Source organism: Cyanistes caeruleus, chromosome 17 (assembly GCF_971803275.1).
Source record: "Cyanistes caeruleus chromosome 17, bCyaCae1.hap1.1, whole genome shotgun sequence".
Classification (NCBI taxonomy): Eukaryota; Metazoa; Chordata; class Aves; order Passeriformes; family Paridae; genus Cyanistes; species Cyanistes caeruleus.
In genome coordinates this window covers 15,672,113-15,690,800 of record NC_141717.1, presented here as the reverse complement: position 1 = coordinate 15,690,800, position 18,688 = coordinate 15,672,113, and the positions used below count along the sequence as shown (strand labels likewise).

General features: G+C 56.1%; 1 protein-coding gene and 1 long non-coding RNA gene across 2 annotated transcripts in view; one reads left to right on the top strand and one right to left on the bottom strand.

Annotated features, from left to right (window-relative positions):
* Nucleotides 1-8,679: 8,679 nt before the first annotated feature.
* LOC147650086 (uncharacterized) lies at nt 8,680-10,885 on the bottom strand. The gene is made up of 2 exons (XR_015277265.1): nt 10,385-10,885; nt 8,680-9,649 (listed from the first exon to the last, which is right to left on the bottom strand). It is a non-coding gene; the product is annotated as an uncharacterized LOC147650086 (long non-coding RNA).
* Nucleotides 10,886-11,384: 499 nt separating this feature from the next.
* The window catches only part of PKD1 (polycystin 1, transient receptor potential channel interacting), a 78,999-nt gene continuing 71,695 nt past the window's right edge, over nt 11,385-18,688 (top strand). Inside the window, exon 1 of the mRNA XM_086853923.1 lies at nt 11,385-11,682. Coding sequence (XP_086710049.1) covers nt 11,450-11,682 — 233 coding nt within the window. The 5' untranslated portion in view covers nt 11,385-11,449. The remainder of the gene's footprint in view (nt 11,683-18,688) is intronic.

The following is an 18,688-nucleotide window of genomic DNA, read 5'->3' as shown; positions in this document are numbered from 1 at the left end:
GCGCGGGAGCCGCCGCCGCCGCCCGCGCCGGCCCCGCCCTCGCCGCCCTCAGCCAATGGGAGCGCGCGGAGGGCGGGGAAAGGGGCGTGGCCTTATCGCTGGCTCCGCCCCGCAGCGCCGGCACCGGGAGCAGCGGGAGGGACCGGGCGGCACCGGGGGGCACCGGGGGGCACCGGGGGGCACCGGGCGGCACCGGGGGGAGCGGGCACGGCGAGAACCAGGTGCGGGAAGGGTCTGTACCCGCCTGAAGGGGGTACACTCACCGCGGTGCCCGCTCCCCGCGCCGCCTCTGCGCAGCCCGGCCGCGAGGCGCCGTAGCGCGGGGGCACCGGGAGGCGCCTCCGGTGGGTCTGCAGGAGCGGAGGGAACCTCGCAGGCCGGGGAGCAGCGTGGGGTGCCCCACGGCAACGCCGCACGCGGCAGCCCCGCAGCGGGGCGGGGGTGCAGCCCCACAGCCCGCTTTGGGTCCATCCCGCTCGGGGTGGCCGCAGGCTCGGGGTGCGGGGCAGGCACGGTCCCGCCGGCCCCGGCAGCATCCCGCGGGGCTGTGAGCGTGCAACCGGCTCCAGGCCACGGGGACATGGAGCGTGGGCGGCGGGACCGGGAGCGCGGGTTCCCCCAGTGTGTCTCAGCACCTGGTTTCAGTGAGCAGCGCTTGGTTCTCTCTCTCTGCTCACCGATGTCACCTGAGGTCCCCCTGCTACAATAAATGTCCTCGGCTGTGTGATGCGATCCGGCAGCACGGCCTCAGCCTGGCTGGGAACGGAGGCCTGGACAGGCACAGCGAAGCAGGAGTGTGGAATAAATCACTGTCAGAAGCCGGGCAGGCACATGGTGAAGATGGAATAAGTGACAACGCTGGCACAGGGAGTGACAGCTGACACGGCAAGGATCAGCATCCCAGAGAGCCTGGGGCCAGCGCCACAGCTCGGGTGACACCGTGGTGATGCTCAGGGGCACGCTCACGGTGGGCATGGATGAGATTTTCCCTTTGGGAGCATTTCAATCTATGGTTAATCCCTGATTAAGGGCCCTGAAGCACCCCCTGGGGAGGAGGAGGATGAGGAGCAGGCAGCAGGGTCCTGATGGATTTGACCATGGACAAGGGAGAAGAGCCAGGTCAGGAGCTCCTGGGCACGGCTCCTGGGTGAGATCCTCCTTCTACCATGCCAAGTCTCGGGCTGTCACAGGCTCCAGGGAACGCTGAGGAGCTCTGGGTCTGCAGCGCTCCTCCGACACAGCTGAGGCTGAAGGAAAAGCTGTCACGGTGGAGGCTCATCATCCCACTCCCCTCGATTCCGACGATCCAGCCGGGAGATGGAGGAGCTGCCTCGGCACAGCAGACTGGATGCCACGGTTCTGCACTGTAATCTGATTTTCCAGGACAGCTGCAGTCAATAGAGGCTGAGGCCTCGGAACAAAGTGCAGTGCAGGTTTTTAACCGGTCCCTGGACCACGGCCGTGGTGCGGCTTCTCCTGGTGGTACCCGCTGGGAGGAAGGGGGTGCACGGCCCCGGCTCCCCGCACCTCCCACTGCCCAAGGACTTTGTCCCGCTGCCATCCCCGGTCGGAGAGGATGGAAATCTCCATCAGCAGCCCCGTGCTCCGGAGCAAACAAAGCCAGCTGTTTATCACCACCGCATCAGGGCAACGCCGGAGGAGATGGCTCTGTACAGCCAGCATCAGCTCCTGGATCCTGTACCAAAGGTCGTGTGCTCCACTGGCTGATCCCCAAACCTGAGCCTCAGCAGAGCTCAGAGCACCGCGGCCAGGAGCATCTCCAGCAAGTTTCTGTCCCGGAGGAAAGGCGTGTGTGGAGACACAGCCTGCTCAGAATCGCAGTCACGCCTGGAGATGTTGCTCCTCATACATTTACAGGAACTAATCAGATAACGGCAGCTGAACTAAGGGGGATATATTTGCTAAAAATAGCTTAATGGAACAACAGACGCCTGGAGATACGGCGTGCCTCGGGGGAGCAGGGCTGCGGCATCTGGCAGGGCTCTGAGCAGGGCTAGCCGGGACTCCGAGCCGTCTACATAAATGTAAATTTGTTCTTAAAGGCAGAAAAGCAGCTTGTCCCCATCAGGGTGGTCAGCCCAAGAGGGCCGGTGTGCTGCTGTAGAAGTGTGAGCACGGAGAGGCAGATGGTGCCAGCAGTGCCACCTGTGCCAGCAGCCGTGGGGATGGCACCTGCCTTTTGCTCAGCCACCCCCGCCAGGGAACAGAGCTCTGCACAGGGCTGGAGACACCAGGAGCCCACCCGGGGCCGAGCGCCGTGCTCTGCCCAGCTGCTCTGCACAAACACTGCTCCTCAGCGCTTTAAATCTGCCTGTTTTCTTTGGCATGGAACTTCGCAGGGCTCTGAGTGCCAGAAGTTCCATGCCGTGCTCGGAGCCAAGCAAGATATTTCTGTGCGAGGCCATCCCTCCCTCCCTCCTCCCGTTGCTCCAGGTTGTTCCAGAGCTGGTTCGTGCCACAGCTGCCCCCACGCTCCCCAGCCTGGGCTGCTCCATGCCCGGGCCTGGCCGGGCTCTATCCATCCCTGCCTCTCCCAGCAGCCTGCCCAGCCTGCTCCCTCCTGCTGGTCCCAGCTCCTGGCGCCGGCTCGGAGGGAGCAGAGCCGTCTCTCCAGCAGGCAGGCTGCAAGGACGAGCTATTCCCATCAGGCACGATGTCAGCTGTGCCAGCTTGGATGATATTCATCTTCCTCGCATGGTGACTGCAGGAAGAGTGGTGCAGGCTCTTCCCATGCGCTGCTGGTGGTGCCTCTGCTGTCACCTGCTGCAGTGCCACCAGCGAGGCTTGGGGGCTTCTCTGGCTGCGCTGGCTGCTGGAGAAGCTTTGCCTCAAATCCTGGGGTCACTTTTGGGCCCTTCATGATGTGGAGAGGCTGGAGTGTGTCCAGGGAAGGGAACGGGGCTGGGGAAGGGGCTGGAGCACCAGGAGGGGCTGAGGGAGCTGGGAAGGGGCTGGAGAATCCCTGAGGGAGCTGGGAAAGGGCTGGAGAATCCCTGAGGGAGCTGGGAAAGGGCTGGAGAATTCCTGAGGGAGCTGGGAAAGCTCAGCCTGGAGAAAAGGAGGCTCAGGGGGAATTTCTGGCTCTGCACAAGTCCCTGGCAGGAGGGGACAGCCGGGGGTTTTGGGCTCTGCTCCCAGGGAACGGGGACAGGAGGAGAGGGAACGGCCTCAGGCTGGGCCAGGGGAGGCTCAGGGTGGATATTGGGAACAATTCCTTCATGGAAAGGATGTCCAGGCCTGGCACAGCTGCCCAGGGCAGGGGTGGAGTCCCCATCCCTGGAGGGATTTGACAGCCCTGTGGATGTGGCACTTGGGGACAGGGGGCCGTGGTGGCTTTGGCAGTGCTGAGGAATAGCTGGACTGGGTGGACTTCAGAGGCCTTTTCCAACCTAAACCGTTCTGTGGCTCTCCCAGTCACGTGTAACTCTGCCAGCTCTGCTCCAGGTCCTTTGCCAAGGGCACGCACAGCTCTGGCTCCAGAGTGGCTGCAGGGGAAGAGCCTGAAGGCGGTGGGCATCACCTGGGTGGGAGGTGTGGGGGGCCAGCCGGGGGCTCCTGGGGCTGCCAGGCAAACACAGAGAGCTCAGTTTCACGCCACAGAGGAGCAGATATCCCCAGGAGATGCCAGACAGAGGGGCCAGCCCTGTTGCAGCCAGCACATCCCCACGGAGGGGCACGGGGAAGCAGAGGGAGGTGCACAAGGCTCCGAGACACGGCTGGAGCTGGATCCCAGCTCCCTGCCAGGGTGGGCGAGGGCTCTGCTGCCTTGGGAAGGGCCCAGCCCACGCAGCACTGAGCAGGCACCGTTCCCTCCCTCGCCAGTTATTGTTCTTCCCTTCCCATCGCTCACTTACCTCTGAACACTTCAATCTCTTCGCCCTTGTCAGTGTCGCTGGCTTTTAATTGAAATTCCTCAGACATCTCCTCATCAGCGCAGCCCATCAGTGAGTTTTGTGTGGGAAGTTATTGTTTTCCTTCTGCAGCTGTGAAAGTTAAATTCCAGCGTTTTGCTCGGAGACTGCTTTTGTCTCTTCCCTTTCTTACACTGCCAAGCCCAATCTTACAATTGCAACCTCTTTCCTTTGTCTGAATATTTCGTTTTCCATCTCTCCTCTGCAGAATCCCTCTGGTTCCATCTCAGGCTCCTCCATTTCTCTGGCCCATCCTGAGGGGCAGCTCCCACCTGTGGCTCCCTCCAGCCGTACCCAGCGTTTTCCTTGCAGGGCACTCGGGAGGTTTGGAGAGCCCATCCTGCTCCTAACTCTTTATTTGTTGGTGTACAGATCCGTGAGAGCAGCATCCAGCTCCCCAGGAGGGTTTGGACACCGTGGAGCTGGGCAGACACTGAGGTTCCAGCAGGTGCAGCCCAGGGGCAGAGCCTGAGCCCACCAAAGTTCCCCGTTCTCCCTCTCCAAAAGGCAAAGGTGGACAATGAAAACGCCTTTCCCAGCACACTCAACCCCAGCAGTGTTGAAGAGGAAGACCCACATTGGCGGGGGCAGCAGGAGGATGGGGTGATGGGGTCTCTGCCCCAGTGCCAAGCCAGGGGGATTCAGTGGAGCAGAGCTTTCCTGTAACGCCTGGCACATCCCCGTGGGCATCCCCAGGGAACATCGGTGCTGCCCTGGGCCCCCACTGCCCCCTCCCACCCACAGGAGGCTGATTGTGCCGGGTCCTAATGAACCTGCCCTGGGCTCAGGCCAGGAAATTAATTTTCCTTGTGCCAACACCGACACGAGCCAAGGTTTCAGGAGCAGAGTGCAGGGAAGTCCCCAGCTCATCAGTCACCCACGAGAACTTTGAGACAGGATGAAGAGCTGGATGTTCAAAAGGCCTTTGAAACAGAGGGAGGGCAGAGCAAATGCCCAGCCTCCCTAATATGAGATATTTTCAGGCTATTTTGTATATTTTAGATATTTAGATATTTATTTATTTATTTATTTAGACATACCTCAGCAGCATCAAATATTTTAGGAATATCTCAGCTTGGAAATATCTGAGGTATTTTGTAGCTGTACACAAACACATCCTGAGACAGGGAAGGGTTAGACTGTGGTTGTGGTTTCACAGCAAGGGTGTAAATGTCACAGGTGTCTCTGGTATCTGTGCACACTTGGCCATTTCCATCCCAGAACGATTGTCACCAGCCCAACCAGTGTCCCTGAGCCTGGCACTGCCTGGAGCCACCACAGCAGAGCCCAAGGAGCTGGAACAAATAAATCCCTGAAAAAACTCATCTTTGGAAATTAGCTTGGCACCACAGAGCTCAAGAGCTCCCACGGGCCAGCCCTGGGATGTGAGCAGCGCCCTGGGCCCTTGTAAAACAATAAACAGTGGTAATGAGCAGCATGGAAATGTGCAGAGGCTCGAAAAGCTGCTGCTCTGGAGAATAAGTCACCCCAAGGGCTGGCTGGGAAGAAGCTGCCGATGGATCAAGGGGATGTGTGGCTGCCCTGCTGTGGCTGAGGGTCTGTCCTTGGGCACATCCCGAGGGAGGAAGAGCAGCCCCAGCTCCTGAGAGAGCTGTGGGAGCCGCTGATGAGGAGCTGGGCTCCCGCTCGCCACGGGACACGCAAATGAGTGCCCGCAGTGTGCCCAGACGTTCATCAGCGCTAATAAGGCTGCTGGCTGATGAGACATAGGTGGGATCCACCAGCCTCGGGATCAATGGCTTTTGTCCTTCTGCTGTGACACAGCCGAGGTGACATTCCCGGTCTGAGTGTGAGCCAGGCGCCGCTCCATGTAATTAACAATCTGGGTGATGACGATGATGATGTAGCTCCAAGTTTTAAGGCCGTTCGTTGCTGTTTACCCAGGAAGGCTGGACATTTCCTCTTAGCAATAATCTAGTGAGCTTGGGCAATTAGTTTTTATTCCAAAATGACAATGTGCGAGCAGCACGGCCAGGCGCTTCCAGGCACTCAGAGCTCTGAAGGGCAATCAGCTCCTAATTCCTAATTATCCCTGCTGTGATCAGCGGCAGAGCTGTTCCCCCGTGTCCTTTAGAGACCGTGCGGATGTGGCACTTGGGGACCTGGGTGGCATCGGCTCTGCTGGGGGATGCTCTTAGGTGCTCTTAGAGGGCTCTTCCAACCCAGCGGAGCCTGCGGGCTCATCCCGGCCCCTCTCGGCTCTCTCTGTCCCGGTTTCTCTCGGCTCTCCCTGTCCCGGTTCAGCTCTCTCTGTCCCGGTTCCTCTCGGCTCTCTCTGTCCCGGTTCAGCTCTCTCTGTCCCGGTTCCTCTCGGCTCTCTCTGTCCCGGTTCAGCTCTCTCTGTCCCGGCTCCTCTCGGCTCTCCCTGTCCCGGTTCAGCTCTCTCTGTCCCGGTTCAGCTCTCTCTGTCCCGGTTCAGCTCTCTCTGTCCCGGCTCCTCTCGGCTCTCCCTGTCCCGGCTCCTCTCGGCTCTCTCTGTCCCGGCTCCTCTCGGGTTCTGTCCCGGTTCAGCTCTCTCTGTCCCGGTTCAGCTCTCTCTGTCCCGGCTCCTCTCGGCTCTCCCTGTCCCGGCTCCTCTCGGCTCTCTCTGTCCCGGCTCCTCTCGGGTTCTGTCCCGGTTCCTCTCGGGTTCTGTCCCGGTTCCTCTCGGGTTCTGTCCCGGCTCCTCTCGGCTCTCCCTGTCCCGGCTCCGCTCGGGTTCTGTCCCGGCTCCTCTCGGGTTCTGTCCCGGTTCCTCTCAGGTTCTGTCCCGGTTCCTCTCAGGTTCTGTCCCGGCTCCTCTCGGCTCTCTCTGTCCCGGCTCCTCTCGGGTTCTGTCCCGGTTCCTCTCAGGTTCTGTCCCGGCTCCTCTCGGCTCTCTCTGTCCCGGCTCCGCTCGGGTTCTGTCCCGGTTCCTCTCGGCTCTCCCTGTCCCGGTTCGGCTCTCCCTGTCCCGGTTCCTCTCGGCTCTCCCTGTCCCGGTTCAGCTCTCCCTGTCCCGGTTCCTCTCGGCTCTCTCTGTCCCGGTTCCTCTCGGCTCTCTCTGTCCCGGTTCCTCTCGGCTCTCCCTGTCCCGGTTCCTCTCGGCTCTCCCTGTCCCGGTTCAGCTCTCCCTGTCCCGGTTCAGCTCTCCCTGTCCCGGTTCCTCTCGGCTCTCTCTGTCCCGGTTCAGCTCTCTCTGTCCCGGCTCCTCTCGGCTCTCCCTGTCCCGGCTCCTCTCGGCTCTCTCTGTCCCGGTTCAGCTCTCTCTGTCCCGGCTCCTCTCGGCTCTCCCTGTCCCGGCTCCTCTCGGGTTCTGTCCCGGTTCCTCTCGGCTCTCTCTGTCCCGGTTCAGCTCTCTCTGTCCCGGTTCAGCTCTCTCTGTCCCGGTTCCTCTCGGCTCTCCCTGTCCCGGTTCCTCTCGGCTCTCCCTGTCCCGGCTCCTCTCGGCTCTCTCTGTCCCGGCTCCTCTCGGGTTCTGTCCCGGCTCCTCTCGGCTCTCCCTGTCCCGGTTCAGCTCTCTCTGTCCCGGCTCCTCTCGGGTTCTGTCCCGGCTCCTCTCGGCTCTCCCTGTCCCGGTTCAGCTCTCTCTGTCCCGGTTCAGCTCTCCCTGTCCCGGTTCCTCTCGGCTCTCTCTGTCCCGGTTCCTCTCGGCTCTCTCTGTCCCGGTTCAGCTCTCTCTGTCCCGGTTCAGCTCTCTCTGTCCCGGCTCCTCTCGGCTCTCCCTGTCCCGGTTCCTCTCGGCTCTCCCTGTCCCGGTTCAGCTCTCTCTGTCCCGGTTCAGCTCTCCCTGTCCCGGTTCAGCTCTCTCTGTCCCGGCTCCTCTCGGCTCTCCCGGTCCCGGCTCCGGTGCTAGAGGGCGCCCGGGGCCCGTGCTGCGGTACCGGAGCGGCTCGGGGGGCTCGGGGACAAAGCAGGAGCCAGGACCGGGTGATGGAGATGGTCCCTGGGGGGGGCACTTGAGGCAACAGTCAGAAATTAATTAATTAAATAGCAAAATTAAAAATTCATATTATCTTTAAAATGTATTCCACTAAGTAGGAAACGTATATTGTGTCTGTAACATCTACTTAGAAATTAATTAATTAAAGACAGTTCGCTTAAAAATGTATATTATCTTTAAAATGTATTCCACTAAGTAGAAAATGTATGTCTATAACTTTTACTTAGAAATTTAGAAATTAAAGATAGCTCGCTTAAAAATGCTTATTATCTTCAAAATGTATTCCACTAAGTAGAAAATGTATGTTGTATCTATAAGCTCTACTTAGAAATTAATTAATTAAAGACAGCTCATTTAAAAATGCGTATTATCTTCAAAATGTATTCCACTAAGTAGAAAATATATGTTGTGTCTATAACCTCTACTATGCTTTCAAAAATAAAATAAGCGTCTGCTGTACTAGCAAAACAGTATGAAAAAATGCAAAACTCTTAAAATAAAGAGTTATAACACAAAATTTAAAAAAAAATGTGAAAAAAATGAGATTAAAAAATTACTTAGACCCCAAAACTAGCCAAGACTAGCCTTGCAGTTTAGACTGAAGGCAAGAAGCATGTGTAAAAAAGAAAGGTGAAAGGTTCAGATGTGAAGAAGAGCTTAGAAGCCTTCATCACTGACAACCCCCAAATTAGAAAGGTGCAAGTGCAGACAAACCCTAAAGCTAATTTCCATACAAAGCAAACCTAAGCGAGGCTAAAAATTAAATATGTATTAGGCACATTGCAGAATCCTAAATTGTAAAAAATAATAAAAAAAATCACCGAATTTTTACTCTCAATGCATATGTCTTTAAAAATAATCCTGCATATGCCCAGCACTAAAAATACATATCCACTTTACAACTTTAACAAGTTGTAGACTCTTTTCTGGGCCCACAGCTCTTGGCAAGGGAGCAGAGAGGTGAAGAGGGGCATTTTCCCTGGGATGGAGCTGCTGGGGGCTCCCTGTCCTGGCTCAAATCCAACCCCCAGAGCTTCCCCTCCATGGGTCACAAACACAGAGATTGTCCCTGCACTGACTGCCCATGGACACCTGGGCAGTCCCAAAACTGGAGCCAAACTGTGTTTCATGTGCAGAAATGGGTGCTGGGCAGGGATTTCCAGGGATGTCCAAAGGCATCTGCAGCGTTTTGGGGATGTGCAGGCAGCAGGGACATTGCTGGGCAGGGATTTCCAGGGCTGTCCAAAGGCATCTGCAGTGTTTTGGGGATGTGCAGGCAGCAGGGACATTGCTGGCAGCCACAGCTCTGGGGTGTTTTACTGAGCATGGTGTGTCTGGGGTGTGCTGGGTGCCTGCATGCAGGACTGGGAGAATTAACAGCCTCTGCACTGGGGTTCGAATTCTGCTTCAAGTAAACATTGTTGAGAAACTCTCCTGTTCCCACCAGTGGGAGGAACCAGCAGAATCCCTTCCCCACAACTCCCCAGCCTCGCAGTGAGCAGCAGCTTCCCAACCCCAGAGTGCATTTTCCATTTCCATCATTCTCCCCAGCTGCTGTTTTAAAACTCAGCGATGAGACTTTCCTCCAAGATGAAAAATCGGGATTTGATGTGAACAAATGATCTTCTCACCACTGTGTCAAGGTTTGCTCCGTCGTTGAACACTCACTCAAGTATTTCCTTGCTCATTGCCCTCGTTACAGCTTGGCAGCCCTGGATTTTGGGGGAGAGCCCCTAACTTCATTGCATCAGATGGATTACAATCCACACACAGGATATTTTCTCCTTGCTGTTATCTGAAAAAAATACGGGCAGCAGTACAAAAGAAAGGGAAAAAACCCTACAAAAAGCAATTTACAATTGAGGGAGCGGAAATAAATATATCGTAGTCACAGGAGGAAATAGTAACCATGGAGCTATTTTGGGCACAATACATCATGCAAAGGATGATGTGTCTTTCAAGCACGTTTCAAGCCCAAAATTCAAGGCACAAAATGTTTTTGGAAAGTAAATTCTCACATACATTAAGCACCGTGCCAAGGAGTGGGGTTGGATGCTGTCAGGCTTTGCTTTTCAGGTTTGTTCAGAGTTTGCATACAGGAAGTCAGAGCCTCAGCAGGACGAACCCATAGCTAAAACCACCCAGGTGCTGATGGATTCTGTTGGATCAGGACCTTCCTGGATCAATCCCGCTGGCTAGAGCCAGAGGTGGGGTATTTTCCAGCTTAAATGGTTCTGGGGTTCATAACTCACAGTGGATGAAGGGTCAGTCCCTTGTTCCCTAGAGAATCCCACATACCCAAAATCACAAGTGCCTTCAAAAATGCTACACGATTCAAGCCCAAGGCATCACCTTGGCTAACACTTCTCTGTCCCGAGTAAACACAGCACACGTGAAACACCAACAAACCAGGGTGCAATCCTCAGCTCTCACAGCCTCCCACCCCTTCCCCGGGGCCAGGGCAAGCTGAGATTGACATCGAAGATTTGCTGTGTTTGGTGGTAAAATAAATGCACTGTATTGAAAGTACCTGCCTTGTTCTTCCTCTCTCTGCAAGGTAGCCGAGTTCCCTGCCGTGCTGGAGGTGTGCCACACACCCTGCACTGCATCCCACAGCCCTTGGGAGTGAGCAGCAGCCATGGGAACGGGGTGTCGGGAGCCCTGGGGGACACGCTGGACACGCTGCCCTGTGTGCCCAGGCATTGTGAGACAATTCCCAGTGTCTGAGCTGCCCCCACGGGGATAACCCTTGTTTCCCGGGATTCTCCCGTCCGGGGGATGTTCGTGCTCCCCGGGATGCCGCTGCTGCCTGGGATGCTTCTGTCCTCAGGATGCCCGTAGTGCCCGGGATGGCCCCTGTGTCCCGGTCACCCCCTGCTCCGGGGATGCTGCTGTCCCCCCGGGACCTCCGTGTCCCATGGGATGCCCGTTCTCCCGGGATGCTCCGTGTCCCACAGGATGCCCGTTCTCCCGGGATGCTCCTGTCCCCCCGGGATGCTCCGTGTCCCACAGGATGCCCGCTCTCCCGGGATGCTCCTGATCCCAGGGCATCCGCCCGTTCTCCCGGGACACCTTTATCCCGCGCCATCCCCCTGTCCCCGGGACGCTCCTTCCCCACGGGACCCCGCTGTTACCGGGACACTCCTGTCCCCCGAGATCCCGCCTGCCCCCCGGGACACCTCTGTCCCACGGGATCCTCCAGCTTCCAGAGCCCGTGTGCGGTCCCGCTGCCCCGGGACCCCCGGCACCCGCTGCCCTCCCGTGCCGTGCCGTGCCGGGAGCCGTGCCGGGAGCCGTGCCGTGCCGTGCCGTGCCGTGCCGGGAGCCGTGCGCGGCCGGGCCGGAGCGGGGGCGGCCCGGGCTGGAGCGGGGCCGGAGCGGGGCCGTGTTTCCGCCGGCCGGGAGGCGGAGCGGGGGCGGCCGCGGCCGGGCGGAGCAGCAGAGCCGAGCGGCGCCGGGCCGGGCCGGGGCTGGCAGCGCGGGCAGCGGGGCCCTCAGCGGGCCGGGCCATGGCGGGCGGGCGCTGAGGCGGCGGCGCGGGCGGCCGGGGAGGCGGCGGCGGCGCGCCGGGGCCATGCCATGCCCGTAGGGAGAGATGCCTTTGGGAAATGGAGACACTGGAGCACAGCGCAAACATGGCGCCCCGCGGCTGCCGGGCTGGTGCCTGCTCTGCTCGCTGCTGTGCGGGGGGCTCGCCGCGACCCCGGCCCCCGCCTGCCGGCCCTGCGCCCCGGGCTGTGCCTGCGCCGCGCCCGCCTGCGCCGTCAACTGCTCGGGCCGAGCTCTGCAGAGCCCGGGGGCCGCCGTGCCCCCCGCCGCCACCGAGCTGTGAGTACCGGGCACGCCGGGCACGGCAGCGGGGCCCGCCGGGCCGGGCCGGGCCCGAGAGCCGCGGGGAGCGGGGGTGCCGTGGCCCGGCTCCGCTCGGGGGGCTCCCTGCGGGCAGGTCGGGTCGGTTCTTGGGGAATAACGGGAGGAGGGGTGGATAACCGGGAGCTGGATAACCGCGGTGTCCCGCCGGGCGGTTCGGTTCGGGTCGGTTCGGTTCTTGGGGAATAACGGGAGGAGGGGTGGGTAACCGGAGCTGGATAACCGCGGTGTCCCGCCAGGCAGTTCGGGTCGGGAGGCTCCTTGCAGGGAGTTCCGTTCGGTTCGGTTCTTGGGGAATAACGGGAGGAGGGGTGGATAACCGGAGCTGGATAACCGCGGTGTCCCGCTGGGTGGTTCGGTTCGGGAGGCTCCTTGCAGGGAGTTCGGTTCGGTTCTTGGGGAATAACGGGAGGAGGGGTGGGTAACCGGGAGCTGGATAACCGCGGTGTCCCGCCGGGTTGGTTCGGTTCGGTTCGGTTCGGTTCTTGGGGAATAACGGGAGGAGGGGTGGGTAACCGGGAGCTGGATAACCGCGGTGTCCCGCTGGGTGGTTCGGTTCGGGAGGCTCCTTGCAGGGAGTTCGGTTCGGTTCGGTTCTTGGGGAATAACGGGAGGAGGGTGTTGCGGGAACGAGAGGTTGGATGGGGGTTAAACAGTGTTCAAAGCAAACCCGAAAGACGCAAGTACGGAGGAAGGAACGCTTCTCGGTGGAAGCGCTGGGATGGGATGACAGATGTGTTTGTGCTGTTTTGGGTAGGTCAGTCAGGCGTGTTCCATGGAGGGGCACTGGAATGGTCCATGTGCTCTGTCACTGAAATAAACTCACTGCATGACGCAGAAAACACACGTAGGGGAAAAGTTTGGTTTTCTGCAGGGAGCAACTTTTCAGTTCTTGACGAGACAAAAGCGTCGAGTGGTTTGTGTAAGAGAGATGACGTGGGGCCCGGCGCGGTGGGTAGATCTCATGTGAACTAATTTCTGGTGGTATTTCACTGCATTAAGGGTCTGCTTTTATATCTGGATAGTCTTAACTAAGCTTCCACTTTTTAGTGTCGATGCAGAAATACTGCAGAAGTTGTGGAGTACCACAGTAAACATACATTGTAGGTTTTGCAAGCTGTGTCTGGACTAACTTCGGGAAAATGTGCACATCTCTAAATCCCGCAGCCAAGGTGTTTTCCATCTCTTTTCTTGCTAGATATATTTAGACTTTTACAAACAAACCAGCCATTGTTTGTTGCAGAAAGTCCCTAACTGGAAAAGACTAGTTTTTATTAAGGAGGTTCTGGGTTTCTGTTATCTGTTGTTGGTTTGAGATGGGGATCTGCAGCTCCCGAGGCTGCTCGCTGGTCACTGTAGAGCTGCCTCCTGAAGGCTGTGATGATCGTCCTTCACTTGGCTTTTTGAGCATTTGGGGCTATTACAATGCGTTTGTGTGATTAGTAGTTTTGGTAGTGAGTGTTTGAGGCTGGTATTGGTGTTCAGAGGCGCTGAGTTATAAAAGCTCCCGGAGTGTTTTGGGTTGGATGTTATGCAGTGATAGATGGAAGTGGGACATAAAGCTCTTGCAGGTCAGCAAAACCATGGGAAGGGGGATGGATGGTGCTCGTGGCACCGTGTTCTGATTGCAGAAGTATTTGTGTAGGGCACAGAGCTTGGAATTCAGGCTGTAGAGTCCTCCTGGTCAGGCAGCTCATCACTGTGTGTGCTCCAGCTGGAAACGTGTGCTGCTCCTGTTCTGAGGGCTGTGCTGAAGTGGGTTTCATTTCATGTTTACTGCCCTGTTTGGCCTCCTGATGATGGCAGAGAATGCAGGTGCACCCAACTCTCGTTATAACCGCGAAGGGTTTAGAGATTTATTTCTGTTGGGATGGAAGGGACTCTGGCTCACGGCTCCATGAGGTTATGCAAGGGTTTTTCCCTAATAATTTCACATCCCCTTTGTTGGACACGGACAGATAAATAACGTTTAGATATTCTCTCATTAGATGAAAAATTATTTTTTAATATCTCAACAACCCCTTTTAAAAAAAATTAATTATTCCAAAATGAAAGCAGCCTTTAGGAAGGCCGAGTTCTGAAAATCCCCGGACGTGGGCTTGCAGCTGCACTCCGTATTTCTGGCTGTAGAAGCGAGGCCTAGCGAATGAATTCCTCTTGTATCCAACGTTTTAGACAGAGCAACTTTGAGGAAATAAATGCCAAGTGTGGCTTCACAGTTACCAGGAGCACAGGGAAATGTCCCATCCAAAGAATCACTAAGGAAATGGGCTCTGCTGCTCACAGACACCACATACCTCGCTGGAAGCAGTCTCCAGGCAGACCAAATGGGAATATTGGCCTCTTCCCATGGCCAGAGTCAGGTTCTGGAACTCAAAGTCTGGCTGGAACCAGGAGCGAAGTCTGTTTTTCCAAATGATCCGCGGTGCGCAACACGCGGAACTGAACTGGAGGAGCAGCGCGCTTCGAGCGGCAGCATTTGCACTTCTGAGCCCCTCCATGCCAGGAGTGCTCTGATCCATCTCTTTTCAAGTGCTTTGCTCTCAGCGCTACCGGATTTTGTTCGCATTTATTTGAGCCTGAGCTGCTTCTTGAGCTTTCATCGCTTATTTCATTCCTCAACTGGAAATAAACCTCATCAAGCCATTCCAGCTTTCCCCAGTGAATGCTGATTCTTTCTGACACATCCTCAGTGTCGTGGCAGGTTTGAAGTGGAAATTAGAATCTCGGTGTAAAAGGATGAGAGTTGAAACTTCCTTTATTTTCCCCTCATTAGCATGGAATAGTATTTGTGGATGGGTGAGGAGGAAAAGGTGGGATCAGAGGAGCTCTGCTATCGCCAGGCTCCTGCTGAAGCAGATTTGGGGGTCAGAACTTTCATCCAAAACCCAGTGGGGTTTTTTGTGGATTTGGCAGTGAGCCCTGGGGTTACACTGCCCAGCCGGTGACTTCACCTAAATAAACCTTAAAATAAACAGATCCTGTGATTCAGGAACCTGCAGTCTGGTATTTTAAATTTTAAGAGTCAGCAACGATTGGTAGATTTTGATTTTGCTACATGGTGCAGGAAAAAGGAAAAAAAGGAAAAGCCTTTTCGAGGCTTGAGATGTCTTCAGAAGCTATCAGGGGAAAAAAATTTCCAGTTTAAATGAAAATCTAATTCAGGTAAACCCACAGGCAGTGGAGTGTCTGTGCAGTAGTGTCCAGGCCACAGAAAGCAAAATAGCTCTATTGCTGTTCCTAGAGAAAACTGAGACAGCCTGGAATGTCATTCTTGTAGGAAGCCATATCCCAGCGAACACAAGGCTGCATTTCTCTTTTGTAAGAAATTTTGGAGGGGGAAAAAGGCCCAAATGAGGTGCTAGATAAATATTTTGCCAGCGAGATTCTTTCAGCCTGTGGAAGGGACCAGTCCCGTAAGCAGCTCGTAGCTACAGCGTGAGTGTGAACAAGGAGGCGATTCTGTGCTGGTGTGTCAGAGCAGAACGGGCTCCGGTGTTAGGGGGGGCTGAGTTGTTTATTGTGCTCCTTCCTAAAACTTCAGAGAAGTCTCAGTGCTGTTCTCATGACTGAAGAGCTTTTTCAAAATTAAAGCTTTTTTTTTTTTTTTAGTGGTTTTTCAAAGTATATTATGAGAAATGTCCAGCTCAGGAAGAGCAGGCATCCAGCAGAGAGGTGGATTTGAAAGGGCTCCTGCTCTGTGGCAAAAGTTGCAATCAAATAATCCCAAGCAGCATCAACACATCTCACATATGATCTGTAGTTTGGTGCAGCCAGACCTACAAACCCCGGTAGTGATAAAACCCCACACGCCAAAGAGCTGTAATTAAACATCTTGGAGCCCCACAAGGCAGGATGAGCTGAATGGAATCCTCTGGGGTTCCTCTGACACCAGGTGTGTATTTTCCTGTGCACTGATTTTTCCTGGTGTTTCCTGAAATTTTGAAGTTTCCTGGTGGTCTCTTTCTCTGTGTTCCTTTTTTCTTTGTTGGAGTGAAAGTGAGGGCAGATCCCGCTCTTCTCCTGCTGGCAAGCCCCCGGCAGGTTTCACTCAGCTGCTTTCATTCTGCTCTCACAAAGAGTGGGTTTAAAAGAAAACCGCTCCCTCAGAAGGTAGAACTCACATGGTTTGTTAATGCTTCTCTGCCTTTTATCCCGTTTGATGGGATTCCGTGTTTTATCTCCTGTCATGCCGCGTTTTCCGCGCTGTGGTTTTCGTAAGGCGCCTCGGCCTCATCCTTTCCCCGTTTCTCCAAGCTTTGTTGTCCTTTGATTGATTGTTGCAGTTCAGCTTGATTTTGTATTTTATTTACTCCATATGTCCCCAAACATTTATCTGAGTTGTAGTAAGTGAATAACAAAGTGAGCAGGGGAAGGAGGACAGCTCGCGAGCAGAGCTGTGCAGTGCCAGGGTGGAACGGGCTGGGAGCTGCTTGGAGCTTGCTCTTAATGTCAGGAGAGTGTGGAGCAGTGTGGGGAATGGGTTTTCGGGGACACAGCAGTTGTGTGTTAGCCCCTCCATGGCCAACAGCATGATTTTAGGCAGTCACTGTCAGGCTCAAAGAGAAAATTTCCCGTCTCTTCCCCAGTGGAAAGTTGGCAGCTCCGCTCCCGGCCTGTGCTTACGGTGCTGTTGCTGTTCAGAGCTGCTCAGCAGTCCACCCTTTTCTCCCCCCACATCAAACCACCCTCCTCTCCCTCCCCACCATCCCTCCCTTCTCTCCAGCCCTTGCTGAGATGTGGCTCCAAGGCTGGAAAGCTGCAGTGGCTGTGCAGCTGCTCCCCTCCAGCTGCATAGACAAGCTCTGCTGAAGGTCACTTGCCTGTCCCAGAGGAGGGTGGTGGTGTCCCACCAGATCTCTCCAGCCCTTATTTCTTAGCCCTCCTTTGCAGTAAAGAATGAGCCTGTTTTTCAGATCGAATCACTTCAGTTCTTTACTTAGGCACTGAAGCAAAGTTGGCATCTCTGTTTGCCAAAACTAAAAATGTCAATTGAAACATAATGTTAGTTTTTTTTGCTTTGCAAAGGGCACAAAACGCAAAACTCATGTGATTGCTGCCATTCACATTTATTTAAAGGATAGCTGTCATCAGGAAGAGCATCAACAACGTGCAAGCTGTAGCATTTGCAGTGTATTTATAGGAACTGTGACCAGTGAAGAGATTCTGTCATAGAATCACAGAATCCTGGATTAGTTCTGGTGGGAAAGGACCTTAAAGAACATCTCATTTCACTCCTCTGTTGTTGGCAGGGACACCTTCCTTTAGACCAAGCTGCTCCAAGCCCTGTCCAGCCTGGCTTTGGGCACTGCCAGGGATCCAGGGGCAGCCACAGCTGCTCTGGGCACCCTGTGCCCACCCTCACGGGGAGGAATTTTTTCCATATATCAAACCTCAGTTTTTCCCTCTTTCAGTGTAAGCCATTCCCACATGTCCTGTCCCTAAAAGTCCTGATGAACAGACCCTCTCTGGCTTCCCTGTAGCCCTTTCAGATACTGGAAGGTGCTGTGAGCTCTCCCTGGAACCTTCTCTGCAGGCTGAACTTCCTCAGCTTTCCAGTTCTTCCCTTTCCCTTGAAAGACCACATCCTTTTTGATAATGTGCAGATAAGGAAAACACAGATAATTAAAACAGTTCCTCAGCCAGCTGTTTCTACTGCATTAGCAGCAAAATAATTGCCCTCAGGTTAGGAGCAGGTAAATCTCTTCGGCTTCCTGGCATCAGGCCTTGGAAAAACCTCACTGAGCTCGGCAGTGAAGCTTCAGACGTGGCATATGGTCCTGTGTGATTGTGTTTAACCTGCTGTCGTGTTGAATTCAATTAGCAGCCCGTGCTAAGGCAGAGTGGTAGGCTGGGTTGGTGACAGGGCTCGATGTTCACTCGCTCTGTGCTAACACATCTCCCACCTCCGGCACTTTTGGCTGCTGGAGCGCGGCCCTGCTGTGCCTGCAGGCTGGGGCTGTGGGTGCCCTCTGGCAGTGCAGCTCTGGGAGCTGGTGGGAGCCTCTTTTCTCACTGCAGTTGTGCTGGCAGATGCTCCGGAGGAGCGCGGGGACAGGGCTGTGCTCGCTCTCCCAGCAGCTGCAGCAGCTCGTTTCTGCCGAGCCTGGGGTGACACGGAGCCTGGATCCCAGCCACCGCTCCGCCAGCCTGCTCCTATTCATCCAAAATTGTCCCTGGCCACCACTCTATGGCCTTGTTCCTGCTGCTGACAGCTGGGCAGCTCATTTTCTGTGCAGGCAGCTCCTTGTGCGGAGAGGCACGCTGGGCTCTGTGAGGTTTGTGTCTGTGATGGAGTCACAGCTCGAATCACTGCTTTGGGAAGGACATTTCCAGGGTGGGCTTTGTAGCCCTCCCACAGCCTGTGCCCACCTCCTTGGACACGCTCCTGGTCCTTCAGAGAGCTGCAGAGGGACTTGTGACATGGGCATGGAGTGCCAGGATGAGGGGGAATGGCTTCCCACTGCCAGGGGAAAGGGTTGGATGGGATATTGGCAGGAAATTGTTCCCTGTGAGCTTGCCCAGAGAAGCTGGAAGTGCCCAGGGCTGGGTTGGACGGGGCTGGGAGCAGCCTGGGACTGTGGAAGGTGGCAGGGTGTGACACTGGATGAGCTTTAAGATCCCTCCCAGCCCAGTGAACTGGGTGATTCCCTGGTTCTGTGGTACTTGCAGATCCCCAGCAATGGCCTCCTCACATCTCCATTGCAACATCCCCTGGCAGCCCCTCAGGCCTGGCTCCCGCAGGATCCGGGCTCCTCTGGCAGCCACAGCACCTTGGCGGCTCCAGAGGCACAGGAGGAGATTTCCCTGCAGGGACAGGATGCTCCTGTCCCACCCTGGGATGCTGTGGAGCCCTGTCCAGCGGCTCGGGGGGTCCGGCCCTGCCGGGAATGGGTTAAGCAGGCTCCGGGAGCCGTGGGAGTGGCGCTCTAAGAAGAGGACCCAGGGTGTGGGCCGAGCCCTC